The 23,424-nt window shown below is 38.6% G+C and overlaps 2 protein-coding genes across 8 annotated transcripts in view; one reads left to right on the plus strand and one right to left on the minus strand.

Annotated features, from left to right (window-relative positions):
* fam189a2 (family with sequence similarity 189 member A2) overlaps nucleotides 1-6,927 on the plus strand; it is a 29,016-nt gene extending 22,089 nt beyond the window's left edge. The window contains exon 12 of the transcript XR_001480779.2: nucleotides 5,980-6,927. The gene's annotated coding sequence lies outside the window, so the exon portion shown is untranslated. The remainder of the gene's footprint in view (nucleotides 1-5,979) is intronic.
* Nucleotides 763-23,424, minus strand: part of apba1a (amyloid beta (A4) precursor protein-binding, family A, member 1a) — a 99,798-nt gene continuing 77,136 nt past the window's right edge. For 6 of the 7 annotated variants that reach the window (XM_015367102.2, XM_015367065.2, XM_069187301.1 and 3 more), the window contains 10 exons: nucleotides 22,684-22,723; nucleotides 21,302-21,447; nucleotides 15,409-15,441; nucleotides 14,354-14,440; nucleotides 12,104-12,289; nucleotides 10,023-10,202; nucleotides 8,388-8,600; nucleotides 6,446-6,565; nucleotides 5,969-6,109; nucleotides 763-4,076 (listed from right to left, as the gene is read on the minus strand). In XM_015367102.2, the coding sequence (XP_015222588.1) occupies nucleotides 4,005-4,076; nucleotides 5,969-6,109; nucleotides 6,446-6,565; nucleotides 8,388-8,600; nucleotides 10,023-10,202; nucleotides 12,104-12,289; nucleotides 14,354-14,440; nucleotides 15,409-15,441; nucleotides 21,302-21,447; nucleotides 22,684-22,723 (1,218 nt within the window). In that variant the 3' untranslated portion in view covers nucleotides 763-4,004. The remainder of the gene's footprint in view (nucleotides 4,077-5,968; nucleotides 6,110-6,445; nucleotides 6,566-8,387; nucleotides 8,601-10,022; nucleotides 10,203-12,103; nucleotides 12,290-14,353; nucleotides 14,441-15,408; nucleotides 15,442-21,301; nucleotides 21,448-22,683; nucleotides 22,724-23,424) is intronic. The other variant, XM_015367110.2, reaches the window with a different exon arrangement.

Raw genomic sequence — 23,424 nt, forward strand, 5'->3', positions numbered from 1 at the left:
AGCTCATTGTCTGGATCTGGGCTTTTGCAGGGTTGTGATTTATTTTGTGTATAGTATTATACATGATAATTTACAAACTCAAGAGAGTTTTATAGTTCTGCCTAGCCTGATTGACATCACATGACTGTGGATCAAAAATGTCTTAGTTCCAGAAGTACACTATAGTTTCAATAGTAGAGTAATTAGCAGTGGGATATTCTGTAACTGGCAACATTAACATTCAGTGCTTGTTCACACAGTAAAGTGCTGTTTTCCTCAGTGAGTCGGTGGACTAACAATAACTGCTGCTTATCTCAAACTCCTGGGCTCTAAGTAGTGGGTGAGTCTTATTACCTGTTAACAAATTATATGTAAGGGATTACTTTTTAATTTGTACTTTAGCTAGTATGTAACCTTTTAAAAGCAACTTCTCATACAAAGAAACCTGTAACTGTATGGATTACGGTTTTTAATTTTACAACCACACACACAAACACTGGTTGTAATGATGAAGGTTTTACTTAATCGTTATCAAAAAACTGCTGCAAAACTCCTTAAGAGTAAGCTTAGGCTATGGTAAAATAGTAGGAGGAGACCGTGACTTTCTATCATACACTGGTTGTCTTGTACAGTATATATCTACCTCAATATTCTGCAAGATATCTGTAATTAAATTTCATTGCTGCATTTCTGCATGAACATGTTGAGTTTCAGTATCATCGCAGAATCGATGTTCAGTGAGTGTCTTGTTTTATAGCAAAGAGAAGCAAAAAGGCAGTCCCATCCTTCTGCGAGTTGTTTATTGTTGTAAATAATGTTACAAACATTCTTGCTCTGGTAAAGGAATGTAGCTCAGTAATTGTAACATCACAGAAAAGCTAGCAAATAAATAAACATTGCTGTTGCTTTACAGAAAGTGTTTTTAGACGTTGACAAAGTTAATTACATTCAGAAGTGCATTATTAACACTAGAGTTGCCAAACTGACAGCCATCACCGTATTTGTTTTACAAGGGACAACTTTGTTACATTACAATACTCTACTTTCCCAAAGCTTTACAGAATTCCCTATTGCACCCCCGTTACTGAACAATGGTATAACTGTATATTCTAGCATTGCGCTAAATATATACATTAATTTCACACAATCGCCTTCTATTATTAAATAAACACAACCCATTTAATCAATGCACATCAGACTTGTTGAGGTCTGTCACTGCCTCTAATGACTGAAAAGCCAGTCTGGACTTTATATGTAACGGAGCCATACAAGTGCATCGGCTAACCAGCACTCTACTCCTGTGCTGGCTTTGGTTCATGTGAAGTGGTCATACTTGCACTTCAGCGAAACTGTTAAGCATGAGAGGTAAGCATGATGAGGAGTTCATATGCCATGCTGAACAAATATAGTTGCCACAATTTTTTTAATTAAAAAAAAAACATAAGGCCGATATGAATCTATATAGTAAAATCAACATAAAAAAACTATCAAGGAATAAAGTACTTCATAAACACTTGGTGCAGCAGAAGAGTTGGAACTGTCCGATTAAAGAGTTTTAAGTACACCTCTGCCCACGGTGTCACTCTCGGATATATTCTGAGGTGCAAATGCCACCACTGTAAACATTAATCAGGAGCACTTATTCTTAAATCAGTTTCAGTCTATGCTGATAGCAGGACTGGTACATTAACGTACGTACAAAACAAATAAGCACAGAGAGCCGGAAAAAGGTGGGTAGGTCTCATGACCAGCTAATCTAAAGAATGTAAATATTAATCAGCCTTGAATTCTCTGCACAGCCTGTAGTGCCACACATGGACTACTGTGCAGCCTTTTCCTTCTTCTAAGTACCTTATGTTTCTGAGCCAACTGCTGTCTAGTTTAAAAAAGTTCACAAAAGAAGTGTACATTTCCATGTGTAATATGCAAAAAATACTAAGCGCCATTGCATAGTTCTTATCAAGCAGGGGTGTCCAATCTTGGTCCTGGAGTGTCTTTGGATTTTCCGTTCGAATTCAGCTCTTAAAGAGCTAAACCAACTGGTTACTGGCTTAACTAGTGTCATTTACAGTAACTTATTCTCCCAGCTTTTCAGATGCTGCTGCTGCTGCTGCTTCAAAGAGACCTACAACACAGTCATACTGGCCCTCCAGGCTCAGGACTGGACAACCCTGTAGTGAAGCAAAGTGAAAATAAACTACATTCTAAATTAAATTTGCTCTTGAGCTCTTAACCTGGACTGAACTACCCAAGGGGTTTCTCCTAAAAATCATCTCCCATTTTAGCTCCTTCAAGTCAAAAATGCTAATGCTACTGAGAAACAAATGTCATTAAGATTTTAAAAAATAATACTGTTATGCAGTGATTTAAATAGGAATGGTCTAGAAATTAAATATTGTGCCATCAGAACGGACTGCAAACATTTGCAAAATGAATTCAATCTGTTATGAACTTGAGAAATAACAGCCCTACAAGCAACATTCTGATGTAAAAACACAAAATTATTCTGCATATTGAATTAAAACTAAAAAAAAACAATTATTTTAAAATATCAGAGACCCTGCAGTGATGTCATTTCCGAAAATGACAAAATAATGCCAACAACATTCTGAAATTAAAGTTTTCCAGAATGAGAGAAATGAATCATTATTATATTCCGTTAATGACACTTTAGTATTACACCTTCAACTATATTAGGTTGCTTTTTAACTATGTGAAGGACTTGTAATGGTAAATGCAGTCCTTTCACGATTCACAGCTTTCTTTCACATTTCAGTGGGCAAACACTTCCAAGATGTAGAAATATCACAGCTGCTTCTTCATCTTCATTGTTTTTCCAAGTGTAAAAATGTAGAAAATCTTGTGATCTGCCCTGAAGAAAAAAATTGGCCAGTCATATTTGAATTGAGAATTAAACTGAGATTTAGCTTATTTCCATTTGTTTAAAAGGTTATTGCACTTCATGTTTCAAATTAAATTTAAAATTGTATATCAGTTGGTCAATATTGTCAGTAGAGTATAACACACTGGAGTTTGTAAAACAGTGTTCATTATTGTGTTTTATGAAGTTAATATCTCACTCTAACCCAGATGTGTCCCAGATATACCTGCATGCTAAATAGTTCTTTCAGTGGCTTAATATCCAAGTTTTCCTAAGGTTTATTTACTGAAACAACTGGACATTGCTTTCTTCATCGAGCTGTATCAGCAGTTCTCCATAAACCCTATCAGTAAAACATTGAAATTGCAAACTTAAGAACTGGCACAGTTTTATCCCTGTGTATTTATAGGCATTTATCTGCATCGTACATTAATTTGTTGAGTTTGTACAAGAAAGTCTTAAGATTGTTTCCTATTTGGGCAAAATGTTTAGGAAAAGCCCAAATAGTAACTGGAGGAAGGCTGAACTATTTTGATGTCTGCCATTATATTACTATTATTAGCAATTTATTGGTTACAGTACAGACTTGTTTTGGAAAGTGCAGAATTATCAAATGAGTAAAGGACTCCTTCATAGGGCCTTTAGGTTTAAAATTAATCTTGGTCCATTGTGATAAGAGCTGCCCTTTCAGTGTAAACAAAAAAAATAAATCTGGAATGATCTTTGATTGACAAAATTAATATATATAAGAATAAAAAACGAAAAAGGAAAGGAAATCCCTTGTTCTTTTTGTGACACTTTTAGACCTGTAAATATTGTACGGCTCTTTCTGTACTGGATGTCCTCCTTAAAGTGAATACTATTGTGATGCCACGAAGATGCCGGCAACTGGTTTTAGAGAAGTGCAAGGCTTCAGCTTGCTGAAAAAAAAAATCAAACTTGCAATAGGTATTTCATCTCGCTGGATGGGTTTCACACCAAAATGCGCTGGTGATGAAGGATGCCTTAAATCTCACGAAAATGACACGCACACAAAAACACGTTGGGAAATGTTTCAGCAGACACAGAAATGCAGCACTATACACACAACCACAAGTGCAAAGAGTAGCCCTCCACAATGAGGAAGGCCCTCGGCATGTCAGCCTCAGATGTAAACCGGCTGTTCCTGGGCAGTCAGTAGTCTATACATGGCAGCGGGCATTGTCTTCATGTGTATCTGAAAGAAAAGAAGAAAACATGCATCAGGAAGAAGAGGGGGACTTTCTGCCAGGAACAACACTGATAACAACACAGCCTCAGCTTACTACAAGAGCGCCTGTCCCAAAATGTCCCAAACCTCTATTTTTGGATCCCTGTGTTTTGCAATCCTGTCTTTTGAGTTGCTATACGACGGCGTTCACAAGTGACCAGCCTATTTAAACAATGTTTAGTTTTTCTTCCAACACCAGCTTCTGATGTGTTTTCAGATATCCAGTGAAGTGGAAGAATCTAAAACAATCTGTGAACATGGCTCAGTATACAGCAACTGCCAATAAATGCTGCTGGAATTTGATTTGGGTTGCTTACGCTAAAGGCCCTCTCATAAAAATGCTGATGGCCATAGTCCTGTTATTAAGGAACAGCAGCTACTGCTGTAGTCTGGATTGATGCAGTATATTGTAACTTTAATTGGCTTAAATATGTATACGTTGTACACTATAAGATGTTATCCTCCCTTTCTCCTGTCCATGCAGAAGTAAGTGAGTGGTAACTTCAGGTTAGTTAACCTGACTAATTCTGTCAGGAAAAGGGGGTGTTCTAAAGAGTATTGTTCATTAATAGAAACAGTAAAGAATTATGAGAAACTATACATTTAAAATACTACTCAATATGATTGGTAAATCAAAGTTCATTCTTTTGGCACAGAAAACCATCTTTTCAGTAATTCAGTCAAACTCCAATTAAGGTGTAACACACAGAAGAATATAAAGATGCAGTATACTTAATACTGTAGTGTTTGGTGTTAAAGAAATGGTGAAGAAATTACAGCTATTGTCAGGTCAAGGTTGCCAAATCCTCCCTCACATGCAGGGAATGAGTCAGGGAGGCAGCTGCAAGTGTGAAAATAGGGTGGAGGGAGGGAACTATATGTGGACAGAGTTGTACACAGCAGGTGAGCATACTGTACATAGGAGAGAGGAAGTATGAGATTCCAATTTGACCTCCACCCTAACTTCTGTTCATCAGCACCTATTTCTTGAAAACAGGTTCAAATTTCAAAGAAATTTTAGATGCCGTTTTAAATGCTTTTATCATTCATCAGAGTATTTCAACCTCACTAAAATACTATAAAACAAAAAAAAAGATCTATTAGTGAGTGATAAAGAATTATACCCTCACACTGCACCCTATAACTTTCAGTATTAGTTCATTAATAAAATGAGATTGTAAGGTGTAATATGTGGGTGTGCTTCTTTTCTTCTGTCAGCGACAATCTCCTAAGTTGGGTGAGGTGAATAAAACATATTCAATCAGTGGAGCTGCTTTTACAAAAAGAAAAAGCTAAAGTTAAAAGCTTAATGTACTGTACGAAGCCACCTCTACTGTACATATGATGATTACACAACTGGATTGTACAGTACTTTAAAAAATATTAAAGATAATAGAAACCTTCAAAATGGCAGAATAACAGTTTAAATAAGTTTTCTGATAGTTCTTTAAATAACCATTTGATGCCTGACACTATGATTAACATGTCCATAGTTCAGTTTAGCACCCTCTAGTGTCTATACATGTACAGTGAATGTAAGAAATTGAATTTCTCTTTTCTCAATTGTTAGATCAAAGCATGTTATTTATGTCTTGGAAGAGGTTGTATTTTAAAAATGCCCCATTTATCCTGAGAAGCGCAAAAAATACATCAATAAAGTTTTGGCATAAATATTTTTTATGCCTCAGTATACAGCTGAGAATGTAACAGCTTTACTGGTAAAGAGTAATTTGCCTTCAACCTATGGAAGAAAATATTTCCGTATCTGTACTGTCCTTTATGTCCATAAAGTGAATAATGGTGTTGGTATTATAAACACCAAAGAAAGGGGAAAAAGGCCTAAAAATGTCGTTGTTTACCTCTCCAACAGCATTGGACAAGATGTGGACTATTTTCTCATGCGGCGTCGCCACAACACTCTGTCCGTTGATCTCTATGATTCGGTGACCGACTCGAACACCCCCACGCTCCGCTATTCCTCCTCTCATAAGGCTACAGATCTGCAGGTCAACAAGGGTCAACAACATCCACACGGTCACACTTGCCACACACGTCAGGCCATTGCAAATCACTACACAGCTCACCTTGAAGAGCGGAGTGGACAACTGTTGTACCGAACCTTTCATTTCAGGAATCTTCAGCTTTTTTAAACACTAAATAAATCAGATTTGAAAACAGAACTGCTAACAAATCATTATAAAATTACACCTCAAACAAAACAGGCATAACAGCTTCTATTCCACACAAATCTGCTCTACTCTATCTACTTTGTACTATTAACTCCCAGTGTGAGCTGTCACATTGTAAAGACAGGGTCCATGAAATGAGAAACGTACAATTCCGTTCTGAACACTAAAGCCCAGCTGATATCTGAGGTCCGGTCTTCTGATGAGGACTGTTGTCACAGGCGGACATCTCACAATGTTCAGCTTTATCCGTGATTGATTTTTTAAACCCTGAGAGAAAACAAAACAGAGAATAGTCTTACATATAGAGCTTAATGTCTACTCTGCATTTGACATCAGTCCTTTCACAAGTCAGTGATGTTGAGTCAATGGCGAGACCTGAAATTACACTTACACATCTTTTCACTGTCAGCTATCCCAGTAAAGCTGAACTGACAAAGATGGAGCCCTGCTGTGAACCTGTACTCAGTGGCTTTTACAACTGAACAACTAAAATCAGGAACAAGCTCAAAATCCAAAATCCAAACAAAATATGTTTATTTAATGAGACTAACAAAAATGGTTGTGCTGAGCTATAAAAGCATAAAATCTAACATACATATATATGCAATAAAAATGATATCTACTCCAAGGTTCAGAGTCCTGGTTCTCTTCTGCTTCAAGAGCTAATATTTTTCCTTGTTCCGTTAATTGAAATATCATTGCCTCTCATGCTGGTATTGACTTTTTTAACTTCTGTTTCTTATGCAGAAAACTGTGGACTGAGACTACCTTAGTAAACACGAACATTTTATCACTATCTACACCATCCACACCATTCAAACTTCTGTGTGTACCTTACAAAAGCCCCGTTACTGAGTTTAACACTGATTACTGACACTGATTGCAACTTTGATTTTGTGGCTCCAAGAAAATGACTTTGTGGTCTCCTGATAAGCCTTGTTGCTTTTCCTGGCAATGCCTTCATGTACTGTAGCAATTCCACTCCTCAGATTTTGATGGCAGTTCTGCAAGCGGTCACAGGTTGGATTTTAACCTGGGATTCACCCTGTTCTCATCTTCCAGTCGAGTCTCTATGATGCCATGTGCTCGACCCTGATTATGCTTTTAATATAGACTCCCTAAGCAAAGCCACTCGTGATTGCAATTGTCTTTGACCAGATGGGCAATTCAAATCAATTTAAAAATCCCTCTTTCTGACTTGTCCCAGCTTTAGCCCAATCGACCACACTAGAATAGGCTCGACAGCTTTCAGCAAGACATTCAGCATCCTGATGACGGATGAGTGGATGTCCATACTAGGTTTGCACAGTGGCCACTAGGGGGACACCAAGAACACTGAAAGATCTGGATGACGGGGCTCAGCTGTATAACTATTTTAACTATCATTCTCAACATTTTAGCCCAAAAGTAACATACACTTCTTGACAACCGGGTCAGGAAATCAAACTCCTTGCCTATTTTAAAATCTGGCTTTAAAACATAACTGTTTAAACTGGATTTTTTCAAATAGATTTTATAACGTGTATTCCACAGTTATTTTTGAACCCTTAATATGTTGACTTATTTTTTATGGGACTGTAAAGCTGAATATGGATGAAAAGTACTTTGCAACATTCACTCCACCTAACTATACTCAAACTAATATGCCTTCCCTTCTTGCCACCATTTAATATTTCTTTACAGTGCTGCCAGTGAACTTTGGTAAGTTAAGCCAACTCCTCTGTTTTCACAGAAAACTTGCACTGTGCCGGAACGTGAGATCAGGGAACAGTCTGCCTTTTCTCTAGACCTAGTTCTGCATGACGACTGAGGCAACGTCTTTGGTCTGAGCTGATCGTCTGAAATACATTCAGACTCGCTTTCTTTCTTTGAAGCCAAAATAAAAACTGCCAGAGTGACAGGATGTATTTCAGTATCTAAAAACATCATCCTATGTCACAGTGTGTGTCAATTTAAATACACTATATCGATAGATATGCCAGGGATGCAAATACACATACATACACACTGCCCCAAAAAGCACTGAGACTTGAGTAAGTAACTGGGAAACCCGTCAGTGGTGCTGGGACACAAGGAGTATGTGCTGCACCTTTATGATGCTCTGACAAGTGGAGAGGGGCAGGCCCACCAGGCTAGTGCCGTTGATGGACATGATCTGGTCCCCGATGTTCAGTCTCCCAGACTTCTCAGCTGGGCCACTGTGCATCATGTTGGCAATGATGACCGTGGGCAGGATGGATCCCCAGCCTGACTCCACGATCACCACTCCCAGAATCTCCCCTTTCTGCTTCTCGATGTAGACCTGCAAGAAGCAAGACGTGGCCCAGCCTCTAAAGCAAACTCAATCAGACAGATCCTTTCAGTTTCTAACGACACCGTAGGTTTGTGAAACGCAAAGCCAAAAACCTTTTATGCATGCATAATGCCTGGCATAGAAGCTCTTCTAAATGATCAAAGAAAACCCAAATGAGTAAATGATTCCTCTGACCACAGGAAACATTCCTTTGCATTCAGTGATACTGAGAGAGTGGTACAGTATGCTAAATCAAACCTCATTTTTAGCCAATGCTAAGATCAGGACAGGTGTGGGACTGAGAATGAAAGCAATGTAAAGATGTAAAGAAAAACAATATTGCAAACAAAATATAAAAAATTGTGAAATTTTACACGATCATAAAAAGCTGATGCAACGCTTTTAATTTCAGCTTATCTATAATGTTGTTATGCAACTCTGGAAAAAAAAGCATTAAAGTTAAAAATACGTTTTTATATTTTATATTTCAAATAAAACCTCATTGGTCTTGCAATGTCATTGGAGTGAAATCTGATAAGAGACTCTAAATGAACTATTGACTTTTCAGGAACATTATGGGGGCTGTTTAGGAGGGGATCCCAAGCCTGGATCAAAAAATAAATATTATCCCACCCCAAAAAAAGAAAAGTGGGTTTTATGGCCTCCAGAACATTTTTGTTAACCTTTTCCCCCCTTTAACTTAAAGTTCTACTCGATCTTGTAGCCTGATCTCATCAGATCTCAGAAGCATGACCTTCTGTCAATACTGCCTGGTCAATACGGAAGACCAGTAGGAGGCACTGTTCTCGCTGAATGACACATTTCAGACAAATGCTCCTGTTTCATATCTGGGAGCAGGGTTGTTAAGTCTGGTGTCCTGGTTAATTCTACCATGGAATCTTGTCCAGTTTTTCCCTCTTATTTCAAGTGGTGTAAATGATTTCTTGCTTCTCAGCCTTAACATTTGTCTAGGAACGATGTTGGTACATAATGGCTTAAGGAAGGTGGATTAAGTGTTTTGGAATCCTTTGGAAAGCACTATTTAAATTCCCTTTCCATTAAATTAAACATCCCATTACATTCAGGAGTAGACAATTCTATTTTGCTTTTCTGTTGCTAGCAAATAACAGACTACTAGACACATCCAGATAAAACTATTTTCTTCAGTAAAACTACAGACAAGAATTGTTTTGCATTTCTGGTGAAGGTCTTTCCCTAACAGGAAGAGCCAAGAGTCAAAGATTTATGAGTTATAAGCGCTGGCTCAGAAAAGAAACAACAGAGAATCCTTGAACTTCCAGCCAATGAACCTAATCCTGATCGACGAACTCACAGGCCAGCACTTCTGAGCCAGATTTTCTTGCACTCATGGAGTGTGAACAAGGGTGAAAGACGGCTGTTAATTGACCTCCCGCTGAACGGTCAACGTACGTCTTTGCAGTTTTCCGATTTGGAGAAGTGGATGAGGTCATCGTTGTACATATCCTGCGTGTTGAGAAGGTCGCTGTACTCCTTTTGGCTCAGGTCCTCGGGGTTAATCCCATTGGCTCGAAGAAACTCCTGGTAGGCCACGCTGAATGCCTGTCCAATGGACTGTGCGATGAGCTGGGCCTGTGGAGGAGAGAAACAAAAATCCAGCTGGTTTCACACGGACATCTGATTAATTAAGGTCGTTCACACTGTTGACAAGCCTCTGGCTGAAGTACCACTGCAGTGACTATTGAGCTTTAATTGCCTGGGTGTTTTGGATGGTATTAGGCTTGGATATACAAAATCCCTCCAAATGTATGGATCTGTACTTGTGAATGAAAAAACAGTCTGACTGTTTTAGTAAAGCATTCTGAAACAAATAGCAGCTGGGGTTTGGGTCTTTTTAAAATGTCTTAAGATGCATTGTCTTCTTTGTATGTGACAGAACGTTTTATTATTTATTCATTCTTAGAACCCCGCTCATCAGTACAAGTTGCTGCTAAAATGAACATTCTATAAAGTACGAAGCTCTTAAACTGCTTTTTTTCATCCTCAATCACAAAAGTATAATTTTCCCATTTATCGCATGATATACATTTTACTGAACCTAACGTGTTTTTAAGGACTTTTTTAGATCCCACTTAGAAAAACATTGGTCACCATGGTAAAAAAGTATGTTCTTGCTCTGGAACCAATCTGGTGAAGAAGAGAAACCAGATACATTCTGGGGCTTAAAGAAGTGTCCTATACTGGCAGGCTGAAAGAGCTGAACCTTTTTAACCTCAAACAGAGAAGACAGAGAGGGACCAGATCCAAATACTCAGAATCCTCAAAGGCATTGAATCTAGTGAACTTCTTATATATCAGTTAACAGTGAAATACAAACCAGAGGTCAGGAGTGGAAACTACGTGGAAGAGCATTTATTTCTGAGAACAGGAGAAATGTCTTAACACAAGGGCTGCAGGAGACTAGAACAAACCACCCAGCCATTTTGTTGAAGCCGTTTGATCATTTAGCTACTAATGACCAAATGGATTAGATTGGACGTATAGATTTATCACACAAAAGGTTTTTCATTGGTATAAACCCACAGCAGAGATGGTCATTTTGAACCTCTGTGTTTTATTCTTAGAAAACCTACAAGACAGGAATGAGAAGCAAAGTACTTTTACATCATGTAGCTATTCTTCATGAACAATACATTTTTTCTAAGACCTTCCAGCTCATGTGACCTGAAACTGTTCAAATAGTCATGCATTAAAATTCTTATAAGCTTTCTTGCTCTATTACAGCAATGACAAGGATTAGCCCATTTGATTAATCCTGATGAAGAACATGGCTTTAAATGGCTTGAAATTGAGTCATACATTTAAACTGTAAAACAAGCTGTAAATTCATTTCAATTCAACTGCTTCGTAGTACTCGGTACCAATCATGGACCACTCTGTGAAGAAGCCCAGCTGTGTTAAGTGTCCTAAATTTATCTACACACCGCACACTCATTGGTAATTGCAGGGATCTCACAGGGATAATCCACCATGCCTCAATTCTCCTCCTACTGATCAACCACACATACAATAATCTTCCTGACCCTGTGAGCATGGCTCAGTGGTGAGGCTGTGTTCAAAAGCATATCATTCAGCTGAATTCCAGTAATGGCTGTCATTTGGCGTAAAGCTATAACATCTGCTGGGAAAGTGATGTGAAATTGCCATGGGATGTATTTGTAACGGCAGTTAAAAATGAAAAGCGACGCTTCATAAAAACAGCCGTTTGTAAAGACACGCATGAAACCTCCAATGGACGCGGCTATAAAACCAGCGTGTTTTCAGAATCGCCCTTTTCAGAATAAGTGAAAGAAAACTTTTGAGTCCAGCTATGAATTGTCTTGTCGTTTTAGTACTCTGACCTCCTACCAACCCACACAACAAAACGATGTTAAATAACGACTCAATGGCAGCCCCTATTCCTAACCGCGACCGCTAGCGCTTGTCAGCCCGCCGTATGGAGCGCCGCCGTCGCCGTGGAGAGCCATTCTTACGTCCTCGGACTCAAAGACGTGGCAGATCATCTTGTACTGCCTCTTCTCGTCCTGCGCCGGGTGGGAGGCCTCCACGTTCTCCTGGGAGTTGGAGCGAGGCATCCTCCGCCGCGCCATGAGCACCACAATGTTCCCGATGTCCGCGATGTACGAGATGGTCCGCAGCGGGTGGTCCATCATCGTCTCCTGTGGAAGTAGAGAGGACGCAGGCGTGCATGGAGGAAGGTCAGGAGATCTGCAGGGCGGGGGCTACAAGAACGACTGGCAACTCCAGCTCAGTAAAGGCTTTGCCAAAGAACCAAATACAGGGGCATCTTAGAGGCAAGCTACCCCGCAAGAACAATGTCGGAATACTGCTGAAGACACACATACATAATAATTAAAATAGTTTTGGATATTTCAGCACAAACAAGTCCAAGTATGACCATGCCGCCATAATCTAAGGTTATGCTTATTTATAATATAATATGGATGTACTGGGCAAACAATTCAGGTAAAGAAACAGACTCTTAATAATGTCTAGCTGGTAGTCCTTTGTCCTTTTCATAGTAGACAAACAGCATACTATTTGTCCTCACTATCTGGGTTTATAAATGGACAGAAAAGATTGATTGACTGATCTCTCCCTACCAGGTTACCACCTGTTTCAGAAATTTACCTCAGAAAATTGCTACCAGTCTATTAAAGACAGAACTACCCGGTATTTGAAAAGTTTCTTTCCAGGGTAAAATCCTTTTAACATGAAATGTACTTGGTTAACAAAGGTGATTTTGATTCTTCTGGAACTGATAAAAATGTCCTGAAAAATCGTAAGATTTTTTCTTTAAAAGGCACAGTAAGAAAAATACTTCAGCAACGTTGTTATATGGATTGACATGGCCAGCAGAAAAACCTTCCCATCATACTTCTCTCCCTCTTTTCATGCATTTAAAACCTCCTGTATAATCCAATTTATCATGGTACCTTCAAGTTCCAATTAAGACAATGGTAATTTATTTCTGAAGCAACACTAATATTGCCTTGCTGTGAAGCCCTCCAGTATTCTCAAATTGTTACACTTTCAATATCAGCTAAGTTGTGCATAGAGGTATAATACAATATAGTTTAAATTAAACATGCTTCTATAATATCTGCTGCTGTTAGAGCTATTTCATTATAAATGATGACATTTAAAACAAGGAAATAGATTCAGTGCCCAACTCTGGAACAAATACACATTTATTAAAACTATATATCCATAGAGCAGCTTATTGATTGTTTTCACTAATTTGTAACAATTTCTATACCCTCATTTAAAAATGTAACATGGTTTCAAATATATAAGAAAGGTCCAATACAAATTATACTTAGTGACATTATTATCCAAAAGCTATTCACCAGGAAGGGAAATTCTTTTATAATATGGGGAGAAAAAAAGTCCCCTTTCTTACATTATTCGGAAACTTGTATATGCTGGATCTTTACAGTATCAACACTAACATCAAAGTGTATGACAGGCTAATTAAAATCGAATCTATTTGAAACCCCACACAGTTCACCACATCATCAAAAGGTGACAAAAATCAGAATGACTTTGAACCACTTGCAAAGTAACAACACCTTAGAAAAGCAATATGAATTGTTCATAAAGGAATATGTGATGCCTGTTCTCTTTTCAATAAACAGATCTTAACATGAAAAATCAATATTGTGACCTTGAGGCAATACTAGACATTTAGTTACACATTGAACTGACAGTGCATATGAAGCTGTAGGGGATTTAACGTCTGCTCATAGAAATGAGAAATTGAGGTTCTTACAAATAGATCAAAGAAACTGTAAATACTTTCAAGGTCTTTTCACTGGTAATAATGTGAACGGGATTTATTTTTAACAAGACACCAGGATTCATTTTAAAAAAGCATTCTAAATGATCAATTAAGTAACCACCGCATGGAGAGACTCTCTAAGCTGATTATAAAGTCATAACCCCAGCATGTAACTTGATTGCTTCAAAATCCTTACACGCAGTTTGGCGATTCTCAACCAGACAAAGTGAACTGATATAAAACTGTCCTTCTTCATGACTAAATTGGTTAGTTGTATACTTACAAATTACCTATCTCAGAATGCCTTTTATACTATTTACAGACATGGCATGAACATCATAAACATCGTGACAGAACAACGAGACACCAGCTCCAGCCTTTCAGTATCATTACAGGGAAAACAGGGAGCATAAGTAAGAGAGACAGGCTGACTGAACTCTACCTGTGAGTCTGCGTTCAGCACTTTGATTCTCTGAGTGGAAATGAAGAGGTCCACTTCAGTCATGGGTTGGGACTCGCCTTCTGGTGCCTGCAAAGACAGAACTGGAACTCTAATCATGACTGCTATCATCGATAAAACTGTCATCACTGTTGTTATTATTATTGTTGTTATTATTATTATTATCATTATTATTGTTATTATTAAAACCTGCTCACATCAAAAAGTCAGAAGTCAGTTACAACCACACCAGAGAAAAATTGAAGGCTGGAAGCACTTCTGTATTTGAACAGATGCATTTCTAGCATGTCCTCTTTTGAAGCACTGAACTTGAAGTCTTATATATTGCAGTTTGGATTAATAAAAGAAACAAACAGAGAAAAAACTCACTCCATAAACTGTATGTCACGAAAACCTACATGGACAAGCAAAGTGCCACTGTATTCTGCCTTCAATGGAACTCTGGTAAACAGCTTATTAAGTAGACACAATCATCTTTGGAACAATCCTTGCTAGCAAAGTATTTTAAGTGTTATGCAGGGATATGTAACAGTAAAGGCTATTTTATTCTCAGCCATGGACACAGTCTATGACACCTAAAGAGAAGCTGCACTACAATTAAAATGTCATTATGAATAACATTATGAATAAGTAAACAGAACTGGGTACAAACATATCAGAAAACACCACAGAAATCAGTAAAAAAGTCACAAAACTACATAAAAATGTATCACACCTGCATAATACTTTTCTGCATCCAGCAATTTACGCCACATATCAATTACTGTTTAAACAACTCCACTGAACACAGATTTTCTTCTTGTTGGTCAATGCCTGGAAAAGTCCAAAGAGCTGCATATTTCCCATGAAATGAAAAATGCCAGATAAAGAAATAAACACAGAGATGCTTTCACAAACGAAGTTGTGACCATGAACTTAAATTTCTTTTTTTGCTGGATTCAGAAAATGTAATTAAATTAAAAAAAAGAGAGAAATCAAAAGGCAAAAATGCAAAGCAACAGGCAGAAAACATCAAGCCAATGACAGATTTACTGCACCTTCTTCCTGCTTTTGGCTAATTTCTGGGCCATCTGCTTAGCATGGAATAAACAGAGACAGGAGAATGGTTAGAGCAGAGCCACACAGACTGTCAGACAGGGGGAGCAACACGTCAGATCTGCCTGGAGACTCAGGACTTGACAAAGTCTGGTTTTTGCGCCTCCTGGCTGGGACTCTGAATATAAAAAATGGATTACAAACAAAGAATCACATATTTGTAAGTGCCTCTTACTGCATAAGGGTCTCACATACAGGTTCTGGGAGTGGGAAAAGTCCCTGCTTCTCTTTGGCATTGCTGTGACACAGCTCTCCAAACAGGGCTATTACTATTAATTTATTGGACTGCCGCTTGAATCGAAACTGACTTACATTTTGCCATTTACACAGCTAGCTGTGTTTTCTGAAAATTCAGGTGACGCACAATTCTCAAGAGTACACCATGTGTCCCAATTGGGTTTTGAGCCCATGACCTCTCAGTTGTGAGTCCAGAACCCTGACCACAGCTCCACACTGCAGGGCCACTTGATTTCAGCCACCTTTGTCAAATCAGGCAATTAGGAAAATATTGCAGCTAATATTTTAGGTGCAAGCTTTTTACTCTGGTCATGTCTGCCCATTTAAAGACAGCATCACCTACTGTACAAATAGAATATTTAGTAGCTTTGCATTGTGAAACAAACGGCAGATTTAAAACGGATGCTAAACGTGACCCTTTTTTGAACCCTTCAAATTCTCTTGTCAAAAGGTAAAACTATATCGTTGATAAAGGTAAAAAAACTGTTTTTAAAATGCCTTTTAGGAAATAATGGTATTTTGTAAAAAATAAGATGCTGAATTTCTATTGATGTGGTGCTTTTTTTCTACTGCACAACTACAATTAAAGTAGGCCATTGTCCACCAGATGGCGCTCTTGTTTTTTAAAAAAACGTTACATTTTAATCATGGTATAAGCATACATTTTGCTCAAATTTTGCTAGTTTTTGAAAGTTCATTGCTTTTCAGAGTTAAATACACAGCAAATAATGAAGTAGATGCACAAGAAAAAATAATAATCTGAGACTTTACACGTCTCGATAAAATTTGCTGCCTCGATGCATATTTCAACATGTAGTATTAAATTATTGATTACATTTTAGGTAAATGTTTCTACGTTTGTTTCTAATTGCTAATGTTTCTAATTTCAAATTTAATAGAATAAAACTAGGTTCCAAAACAAAGATAAAATGATTAGATGAATCTTTTCTACCAAAATATAAGGAATGTTAACGGGTTCGATGGGCCAGATGGCCAGATGGCCTCTTCTAACTTATAGCCTTACTGCTTTATTATTTTTATTAAAAAAAATATTTTATTTCATATACTTTCCCCAGTATGCAAAACATAATCTAAATACTGTATACAATGGACAGTGGTTTGCTGTAATACCCTGCTTCTCAGAAAAGCCCCAGGTCAAAGTCAAACATAAGTATACAGGTACTCCTTAATTTATATGTTCTAAATTAGTACATCTTTTTGTCTAATGCTTCACAAGAATATACAATATACCACTTCCTAATATAGGACACTATAATTCTTAATTTGGAGATGCCAGGGACAGACAGCCTGGCAGAGCGCTTGAGACAATATAAGCTGAGTGCTATGAGCTGGTTAGCCATTGTCACTTAAGTGACACACAGGCAGCTTGGCTTTCTCTGTGTTTGTCTGCTTCCAACCTCCGTTCATCTCACATTTACTTGATGCCTGATGTATATTAAAATGTCTTTCTTGTCTTAGACTGTGCCTTATATTTACTGTATATTGTATGAAATCTAGAATAACTTCAAGAAAACACTCAGGCAAGGTAAACTACTGGATGAAAAAATCTATTCAGAAATAAACTTCTATTCAGAAGTCATTATAAAACTCCAAAACAAACTGCCTTAAAATTCAATAAATAAAAAACTATAATAGTCAGCTACAAATCTAATGAAGGAAAGCATATGTAATGTTACTTACAAGATTTGAAAATAAACGGCATTTAAAAGGGCACATACTCAGTTAATTTATAAATTGTTGATTTACGCAATGTTTTTCAGGAACGTTATCTGCCATGTAAAATGAGAACTAATTGTATAAAGAGAAGAATTTTATGTACTATCGCTTTTTCTTTCAAATTTGGGCTTATTATGTGTATTTATTCCTTTTCTTTAATGCATTAATGCATTAATATTTATTTCAAAACTAAACACCTGGCATATTGATGTACAGCATGTTATTCTGTCGACTGACAGAAGATAAGAAAAATCCAAAGGAATCACAAGAACAAAACACAAAGCCGAAGACAACTCAGCATCACAGCAGAGCGGATATGTTTTCAACAGGTTTGTGGATCTTTGATATTTTTTGTCTTGTTTCTTCCACCGTCTGACAAAAAAAAAGAACATGAATGTCAATTTAAACTAACAATGACTGGGTACAGACACGTCTGGAATGCAGCCTGTGCTTGTAAAAATAATTCTTGATGTTTGCATTCAGCATTTTTTATATGCAATAAAAAATGCAGAGCCAAATATTGAAGACATTTGAAAGCATGATGTGGGCAAAATGCATCGGCAGAATTAAGATGGGCCCAGCAAGATTAACAAAGGGGAAACAATCTGATCTTGCAAAAACGTCACACAACATTTACCCCTCTAGATATTTTTAAAACTGACTCCTGTTCAGCTTTCACACTGGAAATTTCACTGAACAGGAAATTGATTATTAGGAAAAAAAGCCCAAATCTCTTGTTTGTTTTCAGTTGAAGGCAAACAAGATATTCACCCAAGTGTGGAATACTATTTTCCCAAAAAGAGAAGAATCAGTTATACAGCACAGAAATTGTTTAATGATATGTTTTCATTCATCCATTATTTTTTTGGGCTAAAACCATGCTCGATGACCCAAACTCAGCTCCCCACCCTGCAATTGGAAATTAGTCTGACAGGGGACATAATGTGATCGCTAAGAAGCAGTAGGAACAGCAACAGAAAAAGTGACATCTTTAGTCAGTTCAAGAACAGGGAAGCTTGTGTTTGGTTTCAGAATTGGGTGCATTCCAAGCAGTCATCATGGTAATTGGCTTGTGAGGTTTCCTGGATAAATGCTGGTCATCAGACTGTATCGCCAGTTTCAAAACAAACGCACAAGATTATGGTTGCCCATCAGCCAAGCCTGAAAACATTCAATGGCAGGTAAGAAACAAGAGAGGCTTGACACACAAGGCTGCCGTTGAATGGTAGATCAAGTGACGAGAGTGTTTTAGTGTGCGAAAACATCAGCCATATCTCTGCAGTTCCAGGTGGGGAAGAGGCCTTCGTGTGACATTAGGTCAAGCCCCACAGCAGCAGCCATGCAGTGGTGCAACTGCAGGAATCTCCAGCTCACTGAAAACAAGTGAGGGGCTAAAAGGCAAGGCTACTGACTGTTTTTCCGCAGGTTATTTTAATGTACACTCAACCCTCGCTCTACGGGCACAGTTGGTTCCAAATGGTCTGCGCGTAGGCAAAAAAATCTAGAGACTAGGGTTAGGGTTAGGGTAGGGTTAGGGTTAGGGTTAGGGTTAGGGTTAGGGTTAGGGTTAGGGTTTAGGGTTTAGGGTTTAGGGTTAGGGTTAGGGTTAGGGTTAGGGTTAGGGTTTAGGGTTAGGGTTAGGGTTAGGGTTTAGGGTTAGGGTTAGGGTTAGGGTTAGGGTTAGGGGTTAGGGGTTAGGGGTTAGGGTTAGGGTTAGGGTTAGGGTTAGGGTTAGGGTTAGTCTCTAATCTGTTCCAAGTGCTTGTAACTGGATATAATCCAGTAACCAGCACTTTCCGATGCACATTGTTATGTTTATGAAGCAGTTATGCAGAGAAATAAAATCTCTTCCCAGTTCCCCATAACTGTCTGTGAGACCTATGCGTTTGTGGTGGGAGAGACCACCATCTACCTGACTGAAGTGAAATCCCTGGCTAGACGCAACATCCAGAGCTATGGAGTCATAATCAGAGACAGCACTTCCAGACCGCTGGTGGAGTGTCACCATGTGAGGGGAATCTGGCCAGTACAGGCTACCTGGTGAAGAGCCCCTACCTGCCCTCTGCTGTGCTGTCACAGAGAACGTCTGGGGCGCAGCTCCGGATTTCTACAGATGAGAGCTACTCCAGGTTCTACCTTCAGCACCACCGGCCTCTCCAGGCTCCTGGTGGGGAACCCAGTCTACCTGGAGGTGCAACTGCCGAACGCTCCAGACCCCAGCCTGGTGCACCACTACTCCCCGCTCTGGTCAGACTGGCTGGGTGATGCTCTGGGCTACGGCCACACTTCCACCCTGCACATCCACCCCGGGCTGCCTCTGCCCAAGGACCACCCCCGCCTCCACATCTACATCTTCCAGTTCCTAGCCAGCTCCTCCTACTCCTACATCAATGAGGAAATCTACTTCATGTGCTCCGCAGAGCTGTGTCTACTGTCTGAGCGGTAGTGTGTGGAGTGCTGCTGTGATGGCCTCAAAATCCCAGTGCTAGAAAACCCAGATGTTGACAAGTGCTGTCGGAACACCCTGCCCTGGATGAGACATGGCCCTTAGAGACTGAGGGACAGGTTAACCAGGACCTGGCACTGTCTCTTGGGGATGGTCCCAACAGTTAATATTGAGGAAAGTCAATTCTAATAAAGATGGTGCTCTACTGGGAAAATAAAAATAGGATTTGAATACTTGGCAATAGTCTGGGGTTCTCTGTTTAGTCAAGATGCATACCTTGTTTGTAAATATTGTAACTTACATATTGTATGCTAATGTTGTGTGTTGCTTACTGTGCGTATTGTATTATTAATAAATGTTTGTTAAAAAAACAGAAGAAAGAAAATGTCTATATTCACATGAACAATAAATATGACATGAACTAATCAAAATTTCTAACACAAAAACTGTTTATTACATTAGTTAATTAATCTTGTGCAGTTAAAGACAGAATAAAGGCCATATCTGTAAAAGTAAGATACAGTATTAAGCTATCTGGTGATATTAATATTGTGCACTCACAGTGTGCATAATCAGAATAAAACATTCCATTGTATGAAAAGCTAAAATTAAAATCTCTATGACTGTTGATAAATGTAAAGAACACCTGTCAAGGTTTAGGTTGTTAGAGGTCATGAGGAAATAAACCATACTATATTTCAGAATACTGTCAAAATGCAATACAAATACTGAAACAAACATTGTTTTAACGCCTCTCTGTACAAAAACTGAAAGTGTTTATTAAAAACTAACTCTAATGAATGAACACTATTTCAATGTCTAAAAATATGTGTTTTTTAAAAAACCCTTAGACAGTGCAAGTTGTTCCATGTTTACCAAGTTATTCTATGATGTATTTTCTATGTGTTCTATATCAGACTTAGAATTTGGAAGTTACTGTAAGAAGCCATATTGCGCCTGCAAATCTATCAGAACTCCGTGTACTGAGCTAGTTACAGAGGTAACTTCATCCTTTCTTGAGTCTAGACAGTGTAACACCCAGTATTCTGGGCAGGGTGCAGTTACCCACTGCCTATAGGGAGTGGTACTGTGAGTGTTTGGAGCCTGCAAGCTACTGGGATCGAATCCCAGCAGGAACAGGAAGAACTTCACCTGCCATATAAAGAATCTGGCCAAAAAAGTGCCTTCTCACACTTCCAAAATTAAAAAAAGGAAGCTCGAGAGTGATTTGATTTGCCAAAATCACATTTAGACACAGGTGCAGCTAGACTATGCATTTGCACCAGGTGTCTGATCCCTGCTGTTTGTCTACAGGTCCCACATTCAGTCCTACAGGGTATTTAAGACAAATAAAATGGAAGCTGGCAGCGTCAGTAAACAGGGGAGATTAGTGTCACCTGTGTTGGATTCATCACCTTAATTCTGCTGACGGCCTCCTGGGCTTGCATCATGCGCACGTTCTTGGAGGGGGTTTTGTCTGAGAGCAGCTGTGTGGACCCAAGGTAATTGGCTGCAAATATGATGCCATCAATAAGGTCTTCAGGGTCGCAGGGCCCAGGAACTGCAAAACAGAAGACATCATCTCACAAGAGCAGCCTGGCAATGGAGAGACAGCGTCCAATTCAACTACAGAAGATGAACACCCTGACACAAATATTTCGCTTGTGTATGAGTTGTAATTGTATTAATTGCTATGTCATATAAGAATATTGAAACCAGCTGCAGTCCCCTCCTCATTTTAGAAATGTTTACACTGGTTAGCTGTTGGGAAAGCACTGAAACACCCCTAGAAGTTTTAAAGATTAAGAATAAACCCAAGACAGAGTTTCCAGTTTCATTCAGGTTTAGCGTCGATCCACATTACAATGTTCTTTTTGGCCTCGGCTTCAAACAGAGAGACAAAAATGACTCACAAGAACAAAAAATTAAATGTTGATTTTCAATATACTGTAAAAGAATAGTATTCTGCTATTTAATATGAACTACTTCCAAAATATGCTTAAGACACGGTAAGATGTCAAATCATAGAAGGAGAACATTATCAGTAATAGAGACAAGAACAAGTATCTTTGATTTTGATATTTTGATAAGATTGAAATTTACTGTACACATTATGAGACAGTATTAAATACATGTGTTCCTTCTGCCTTGTCATGTCAAGACTTCAGTGGGGTTGTACTGCAGAAAGAAGTGCTCTGGAGTGCCTGCCTTGTGCTCTCAGGAAGACCTAGAGACGAGGACTGCTGCTGTCACCTCCATAGCAGAACAAAAACGCACATGAATAAAACACACTTGATGTGACAGGTGGAATATGTCGGCTTGCACTGAGATCTGTTGTGGTCTGACTGCTGTACATGACAGCCACAGGGCTCCCTCTAACAAGGTGGCTCATGAACCTCACACTGGACTGTGAAGCTGCAGGGCAATGAGTCTTCAGCAAAGCTCTTCTCTGTTATGCACCAGTTGTAGACGTCCTCTATGACAACACGACCCACTAATCTACTGTAACCCATATGAGAAAGTGTTTGCTGACCCTCCATCAGTTATCCTGTTAATTAACTAATCCATCTCAAGTGAGTCTATTTACAGCTATTACTTTGTGGCCTCTACCAGCAGGTCATTTGTGACTACAGTCCTTACTAAGGCTGGCCTACAACAATGACATTACAATGGCATTACAAAATAGTTCAGCACTACAAATACTCACTATTATCGAATCTTTTGTGCAGTCTCTCCCATATAATTTATATTTATTTAGAAGGTTTATTTCCTTACATTAGAAAACGGAAACTCTTACCTTCAACATAAGTTGGGAAGGAAGCCAAGCTTTTCCTTGACTGCAATTGAAACAAAACAGTGTTTCAAGCACAGCCCAAACATGTCTGTGAACACCTACATCTGTGAAATTCAAAAGGCAAAGCCCTCAAAGACAGATCAGCACAATCCTGTCACTTGCTTTCATGGCCCACTGATGAGATGGGCACAAATCTGAATCATGAGCCTGACCCCAGGGCTCAACGGCAGATCAACAGTATTTACGCATGACATTTTAGAAAACACAACAGCACAAATAGTAACCGTACTATTATAGAGACCATACTACTATACTTCAGTAATACTCAATGTTAAAATGTGGTTTAGCATCACTACCCTATTTTGTTTACTATGATTCAAATGTACAGATTTCGAAATAGACAATATCACCTGTTAAATATGCATTTCTAAAAATTTCCAATCATGATTTATTCACCTTAACAGTTCACTTCATAATAAAATTAAGAATATGGAACACTGAGTATAACTGAGTGCAGGTAACATAAAAAGGCAGTTGTACTTCTCTTTTTCACGTGTCAAGCTACAGTATACCCTAAATTCATGGAGTGTGACCTATAAATTCAATGGGACAGTACCCCACAAGTCATAAAGATGACATTTTGTTAAAAAAAGAAACTTAGTGGGCCAATTGTGTATTTTTTTATTTAGAATTGACATTTGTGTATAAATTTAAGGTTTTGAGACTAAAACCATGTGCCGCACA

This window comes from Lepisosteus oculatus, chromosome 3 (genome assembly GCF_040954835.1).
Source record: "Lepisosteus oculatus isolate fLepOcu1 chromosome 3, fLepOcu1.hap2, whole genome shotgun sequence".
NCBI lineage: Eukaryota > Metazoa > Chordata > Actinopteri > Semionotiformes > Lepisosteidae > Lepisosteus > Lepisosteus oculatus.